The 7,461-nt window shown below is 51.8% G+C and overlaps 1 protein-coding gene across 2 annotated transcripts in view; it reads right to left on the reverse strand.

Annotated features, from left to right (window-relative positions):
- The window catches only part of NPDC1 (neural proliferation, differentiation and control 1), a 101,915-nt gene extending 94,725 nt beyond the window's left edge, over positions 1-7,190 (reverse strand). Inside the window, exon 1 of one of the 2 annotated variants that reach the window (XM_090022561.1) lies at positions 6,921-7,190. In XM_090022561.1, the coding sequence (XP_089878687.1) occupies positions 6,921-7,005 (85 nt within the window). In that variant the 5' untranslated portion in view covers positions 7,006-7,190. The remainder of the gene's footprint in view (positions 1-6,920) is intronic. The other variant, XM_090022560.1, reaches the window with a different exon arrangement.
- Between the last annotated feature and the right edge of the window lie 271 nt (positions 7,191-7,461).

The following is a 7,461-nucleotide window of genomic DNA, read 5'->3' on the forward strand; positions in this document are numbered from 1 at the left end:
GCTAGGTGCTTATATTTGCAATAGGAACAGTCCCTGCTCTGCATCTAAACCAACGGTTCATAGAACAGGAGGAAATATCCCCATTTTACAGCAGTGCAGGGACATGATTTGCCCAAGATCATCCAGGCTGTGTTAGAACCATGACCTGCCCCCAGATAATTCACCGCCCAGGGACTCAAATTAACCATGGAGCTGGCCTCCCTCATATCACCAGGGACAGAGCCTGGCCCACGACTCAAAAAGCAGCAATTACCAGCAGCATTTTGTTTCTATTAAGCTGCAAAGAACCGAAGGCACAGGAGCATCCCATTCTCACAGGTAAGGGCCTGCACGTGGGAGGAAAGGTCTATTACTTCATTTTCCACCCTCACCCCTGCCACCTCCCTCAGGCTAGTGAGCAAGACACGTTCCAGGAGGACGAGAGCTGGTCTCAAGCCAGTTATCCTTTAACTTAAGGCTGCCATGGAGCTGCAGTAATTTCTGCCCATAACATGCACAGATGAGCTCTCCAACATGAGGTGGCCGATGAAGGGAAAATTAAAAAAAGGCACAGCTTTCCCTACTTTACTATCCAGGAAATGCTCCTGCTAAGGCATTTCAGTTGTTCAAAGGGTCTTCATAAAACAACCAGAATGCACAACGTTACATTAGCACCTACCCCTTTCCCAGCAAATGCATACGCTGTCCCCCAGAACCCAATACTCACACCCTTGTGAACACTTCACTGGAAAACAACTGCTTCCTGGCAATAAGGCACTCTCTTCCTTTAGGACAGAATTGAAGGCTACAGACATCCTAACTGGAACAGAGTCCAACCCCCCTTGCTCTTTAGTTAGCCCACGAAGCACTAAAGCCCTGGCACACTCTCGTAAGTGTTGTGCTGCCAAGGCCAGACCTGTGCAAACAGCTGCAGGCGGGCCCAGGGCGAGATCATTTCCCATCCCCACCATTCTGAAAGCAGGCTTTTGGCTCCCTTTGCAGGCAGTATCCCACAAGGCAAGGGCGTCAAACTCATCCGGCCCTACAGGCTGGATGAGGGTCCCTGGGCCAGTCTGTGAGCTGGACCAGGACGAGTACTCAGAGCTGGTCCAGTGTGGGTGCATGCTTCGTATGCTCTGGACTGACCTCCTGCACTGGGTGCACAGTGACGGGGCCAGCCCACACTCCAAACCAGCTCTGCATGAGGCTCACAGAGCAGTCTGAGGCCCACGGGCTGGATCTCAGGGCTCCACAGGCCAGATCTAGCCCACGGGCTCCAAGTTTGACACCCCTACCCCAGGCCATGCCAGGCACGCAGGTACACTTGTTGCTAGATCACTTTTGCAATACGTGCTGGCAGAGGCAGGCAGCCAGGGCCTAAAGCAAACACAGGACACACCTGTTACTGGCCACCCTGCCCAGCAACAAATTGTCAGATTCAGGCAGAGGAGTGGCACTCAGGGCGAGCTGGGAAGTACCATGATTTGAATCCCCTTTCCTGAGGGGACACACATGCAGACACAAGATGTACCTGAAGTTAACCTGCATTAACACTAACTGGGGCAGGGGCTGTAATCAGGTCCCTAAAAAGCACAAATCACAGAACTTCCAAAAAAAGGGGGAAAGCTCCCAAGAATTCCTTTTCCTTGCCATGTGGAAGCCCCTTCCCTTTGCATGTATCAGGCACTATTATAAGAAGTTCAGGTCTCGTTTCTCAGCAGGAGCTCAATGAGGACAGACCAACAGACCTCTTCTGCAAAACAAGCCTCTGCTGAAATAATACTGAGCACCTGTTCTATCCTGCTCCTCAGATTAGGCTTCCCCTCTCCAGATTTCTGCTGAGGATTTATCTATAACATTTAAAGGGAAAGTGACAATGCAAAGAGCATCAGAACAGACCTCCCCTTCCCCATGAAACTCCACGCTCATTGTCCCACTCCAAGCTCCACTGGCTCAACATGAAATATTTCATTAGAGCAAAAACTTCCTTCCTGGAGCCTCACACTTGCTGCCCAATAGCTGCAATTTCATAGCATTTCTCTCTGCAGCACCAGGCTCAATAACAATCACAGTTTTCAAGCAACCAAGTGCATCTTTATCTCTGAGCTTCCACACCCCAGACTCGGATGTCAAGAGGATGACAACCAAATACCACGGGGACGAGACCACACCCTGCACACAAGGAGCCGCCAAGAGGAAACCCGGGCACCTACAGCTTGGTCTGACAAGCCCGTGGGTGGGGGAAAGATCAGTCCTTTCTAACTGAGCGTTTAAGTCTGGCAGTGACTTAGTGGAGAAGGAGCAGACAAAGATCACTCAGTAAGCAATCCCCTGCCTCTAAACGAGAACAAATATTTCTCTCTCCACTAGATATTTTCAGTGGTCTGGACTGTCCTTTATTAAATACAGGAAAAGCCACGTCTGATCTTGGTAGACAGCTTTGAAATACCTTGCACATGCAGCTCAAAGAAAGCTCTCTCATATATTCAGGAAACAGCATGATGTAGGCACATTCTGGGGACTCCACTGCTTCCTGATACTTCCCGGGTATAGCCAGAGATAAACAAGCATCCTGCACATCTGCCAGTCAACTCAAATCCAATGCCAAACCTTTCTGCAGAGATTAAAGCAGGCGTTGTGGGGGGAATATTCAGCGACTGCATTGGCAGAACCATCAGCCAGGCCTGAGAGATCAGCTTAGCTCAGATGCTGGGGTAGTGGGAGGTGGGGACCCCTGACAAGTGCCCCACTGTGGATGCTGATGCTCCCAACCAAGACAGGCTCTCTTCTGTACTCTACCTTTCCTCTGACAGAGGCACCAAGTATTCCCTGCCCTACCTGGGCTTTGCAAGGCTTTAGGCAGCACTCTCAAAGTGCACACGAAAGTATTTTACCCCATCTGGCCCCAGATATAGACCTAAGGCTGCACAGCTTTATCCAAGATTCACCTTTGTGTTCACCCTTATACGTGACCCTTCATCCCTCCCACGGTAATTCCTTCAGAAGCCTTCATTCTCCTTCCAGATCACTCCTACCCAGACAGCACCTGACCCCTGGCAGCGATCCCACATTGCCACTTTGTCAAGTAGTGGCTAGTTCAGGGGTGGGCAAAATGCAGCCCACCAGGCCATTCTGTTTGGCCTGCAGGGCCCCTAAAAAATGTAGAAAATTAATATTTATCTGTCCCTGGCTACCTGTCATGAGGCCCTCGATGGCTTGCCAAAACTCAGTAAGCAGCCTCCACCCAAAATAACTGCCCATCCCTGGGCTGCTGATTAGTCACAGGTGCACTGAGCTAAAGAGTCAAGGTTTCTATGCTTACTAGTTGGTCAGAAGAACAAGTTTCCACTTCCTCTGTCCCCTTTGCTCCATGCTGTGGCTCAGCTTTCCCAACCAGATGTGGAGTGAAAGTGACAGCTGCCCACAGAGCTCTGAGCAACACCAGTGACACTGCCCAGTCTAATCTGTCTCTGTGCATGTTCCATAAAACCATTAGCAGCAGCAGAAATACTGCTTTCTTGGGAACACTGGTTCGCTTTTTGATGGGCAGCTTCTGATGTGGAAACCAAGAAAGAGAGGCTAGCAACAGTGTGTTTTAAAAAATGGCTCAAAACAGAGCATAGCTTAATGTTTCCAGGATGTACAAGGGGCAAATGGATTTGTCAAGCCCCGAGTGCAAGTCTCTTCCACGCTACCCTGCTTTTTCAACAAAGCTGCAGCTAAAAACAGTCTTAACAATCAGCGCTTTGAGACAGCCCTCATAACAGGTTCTCTTCTCTCAGCAATGCCACAAGGGAAGTCACATCAGCAAGCTGAGGTGCCAGAGAGGTGAAGCTCCTGTTGCCTAGTCAGCCTATTCCCCCTGAAAAACTGCTTAGGAAGAAGCTTGGCAGGGAAAAGGTTTCTGTTTCAAAGCCTATAAGCCCAGCTGAAACTTTACAGTTCTGCAATGACCTTGACTTGTGGCTTGCTGAGATTATGTCAAATCCTGAGACATTTTTAAACCAGCAAGTGCTGCTACAGCAACAACTTGATTTTAAACACTGTGATCCCTGGCATTCTTTCTACCGGGAAATGTGCAACGTGGGCTTTCATTGCTTTCCTGCTGTAGTTAGCAACTACAAGGCTTTTCTGCAAAACCCACTAGGGACTGCAAATGTCCTTATACCACATATATCGATACTGGTATGATCTCTTCACCCTCAACAAACAAGGCTCTAGAACTCCCCAGAGAGAGGTAGGTAGCTTTAAAAATTAAAAAATGAAGGCTTCACCATTTACATTCCACATGTGGCCTCTACCTGTACATGTGTAGTTGCTGAGTTTTCCTCAGTAATAGCAGACAGAAGTATTCCAGAATCTGGGAAGTAGAGAAATACACTACTGGGGAAAACCTAGGAGCAGCAGTGGCCAGCGAGGCAACAGAGCTATTGTCTTTTCATCCTCAAGCATTCACTCCCAGTGTCCTTTCCCATTTGGCACAGCCTCCTCTGGCTGGAAAGCAGGGCAGCCACCTGCTAGCCTAATCAAGAGAGAGGAATCATCCATGAACTGGACAAGACTCCAGAGATCTATTCCACCCATTCTTTACTTCATCAACCAATGCCCTCCACACACCACTCCTTACCACCACCTTCCTTTCTAGGTATGATGCCCATCCTTCCAGCAGGGCTAGATAGGATTGCTTAGACCATACACCACATCGAGTGACTAGGCACTGTGAAATGTCAATGGCACTCCCTGCCCAAGACTACTCTTTATATCCTTCTACATCTAAAACAGAAGCTGCTTACATTCCACTGCAGACGTGCTGCTCCCCACAAGGCAAGGCCTTTTCTGTTGACTTTCTGTGGCTGGTATTAACCAGTAGTTACACACACTGTGTACAGCAATCAGAATCTGACTGCAGTGCAAGCGAAGGAAGCAGTAGAAAGCTCATCTCAAGTCACTGCTTCTAAAGACAGTGTTTAAGCCGCTCTTGGGATCAGTAGTAGCTGTCAGAGGACTGGTACAGTTGCATTGCAACACACTCTACAGTTTGCAAGCACAGCTGTGCAGTTATCTATTTTTTATTCTATTTCTATGTACCAGATGAGCCTGCCACAAAGCAGCCATTAGGTTTCTTCAAATGAGCATTATGCCTGTAAACATCCAAACAACTTTGAACCCTGAAAAATAAGCTTCTTCATCAGACTTACCACCACTCAAAAAAGACAGCACAGTCATTTTTGTGGCCAAAAAGCCCATTGACTTTCCTAACAAGAACACTGGAGAAGCATCTGTTAATTACTTAAGCTTTGTAAATTTACACTCCCCCAAACTGAGTAATGCTTTTGTTGAATCATTTCTTTTTTTTTTCTTTTTGTTTTTTTGACAGGGAAGTAAATATATTGTCCACAGTTAGTCATCACAGCACAGACCAGAAGAACACCCTTTGTGCTTTAGTGGGTACATTTTCATGACAACTCAGGACTGTTAGATCATTAAAATAATTGCTACAATTTGAACTCAGATTATTAAAGAGATCTGCCAGAGACCTCTTCCCAGCACTGAAGCCCAAGGAGAATCTGCCCCAGTGAAGAATGAATCGTCTCTCACCAATCTCAAAACACCCCCTCTCCCCATGGGTAGGTAATTCTGTTTGCTGAAAGACAAAGATGCTTGTACTCAAGTGCAAGAGTCTGCACCAGGCAGTGCCAACTGCCAGCGGCACCTACCAGGCTCTGCCCACAGAAACGTGCCACAAGGGGAGCTTGTATTTCTACTAAATTACCCAAGACTGCCAAGATCACTAGGCTTTATCGTCCCTCTAAATAACCCCCTTAAATTCATTCAAGGTTTCGGTGGAGAGTCTCCTCTCCAGGTCTTATTTTGCACACAATGATCTTAATTTCAAAGAAGTTTCATTCAAGGGAGATACATGTGGAGAAAGGATTTCAAAACAGGACCAGACCCAGGGAAAGCCACTAGCCACTCTACTACCACAACCATCAACGCACCACGCACCATTAGGTGCAGCCGCCCAAGCCACTCAGTCACGATCAAGCTTCTGTAAAATAAAAAGAGAGGGAATGGAAGAAAACCACAGAACCCTGAGCCAAACGTTGTCACCTTTCTTTGGGCTGGAAGTACTGCAGGCTGTGACTCAGAGGAAGGTAGTATTCAATAAAAGGCCAGAAGCATCAGAAGCCCAGAGAAAAGCAGGGGATACAGTACCCACAAAGAATTTTCCAAAGCCTTTATGTGACTGACTCTGGGATTTGCGCTCCCAAACCACATGAGCGTTTCCCACTCCTGCCCTAGATTACCAAGTACAAATAAAGCTTCTGCGTAAGCCTGACTTCTTTCCCCAGCCTAGTGCACGGACACCCCCAGCCCCAGCCCAGAAGCCGTTCTAGGCCAAAACCACTTAGCTTCTAAATGGGCAGGACATCCTTACATCAGTCCAGCCACAAGGTCCAGGCAAACCTGCGGGGAAGAAGCTGCGCTTTTCCTCCGAGCTCAGGAGACACGCTAGCTACTGGATGGACCATCTGGGCCACTGGTGAATCTCACCGGGAATCAGAGAGAGCTCTGGCTGGTCAGCGCCGCGCTGCGTGGCGGCCGGGCAGCCGGAAAGGCGCCCGGGGCCAGCTGCCGAGCCCGGGGGCTCGAGAACTCCCTGGGGCCCCGGCTCCCCGCCACGGCCTCCAGCTCCGCGGGTCCCTGCCCGCTGAAGGAGCCGCCAGGGCGGCAGGAGCGCGGCTATCAAGGCACCGGCTCCATCCCTGCCGCAGACACCCCCCGCGCCGCTCTCGGACAGACCGCAGGCCCCGCGGGGCAGGGCGCGGCCCAGCCCGAGGCCGAGGCCGAGGCGGGCGGCCACCGCCCCGGCCAGCCCCGCTCTCGGGGCCGGCGCAGCGCCCCCGGGCCGGGCCGGGCCGGGCCGGGCCGCCACCCACCTGGCTTGGCGGCGCCGGCGCGCAGCAGGCAGGCGGCCAAGAGGAGGCCGAGCCGGGGGGGCAGCGCTCCGCGGTCCGCGCCCATCCTTCAGCGGCGGCGCGGGCTCATGGCAGCGGCAGCAGGGTCCGGGCGGCCGCTGCGAAGACGCTGCCGCGAGCGGCGCTGGGCGGGGAGAGCGGCGGCCAAGCGCCGCCCCGGCACCTGCGGGCCCGGGGCGGGGCGGGGCGGGAGCAGGTGCCGCCCCGCATCCCGCCGGCTCCGCGCGGCCGCCCCTGGGCGCAGGAGGAGGCAGCGGCCCGGCGCTCCAGGCAGGCGGGGCCGGGGGGCGCCACCCACCGGCTCCCAGGACGTGCAAGTTGGAAGGCACCTGGGGAGGCCTCGTCCTGCCCCTGCAGAAAGCAGGACCGGCCCAGGCTCGTCTACACGGGGCTTAAAAGCCTCCGAAGATGGGGATCCTGCATCTCGCTGGGTGACCTGTTCCAGTGCTTCGCTGCCCTCCTAGGCAGAAAGTTTTTCCCAGTGTCCGACTTAAACTCCCCT

The sequence above is a fragment of the Crocodylus siamensis genome, chromosome 11, assembly GCF_052110815.1.
Source record: "Crocodylus siamensis isolate JL-2025a chromosome 11, ASM5211081v1, whole genome shotgun sequence".
NCBI classification, from domain to species: domain Eukaryota; kingdom Metazoa; phylum Chordata; order Crocodylia; family Crocodylidae; genus Crocodylus; species Crocodylus siamensis.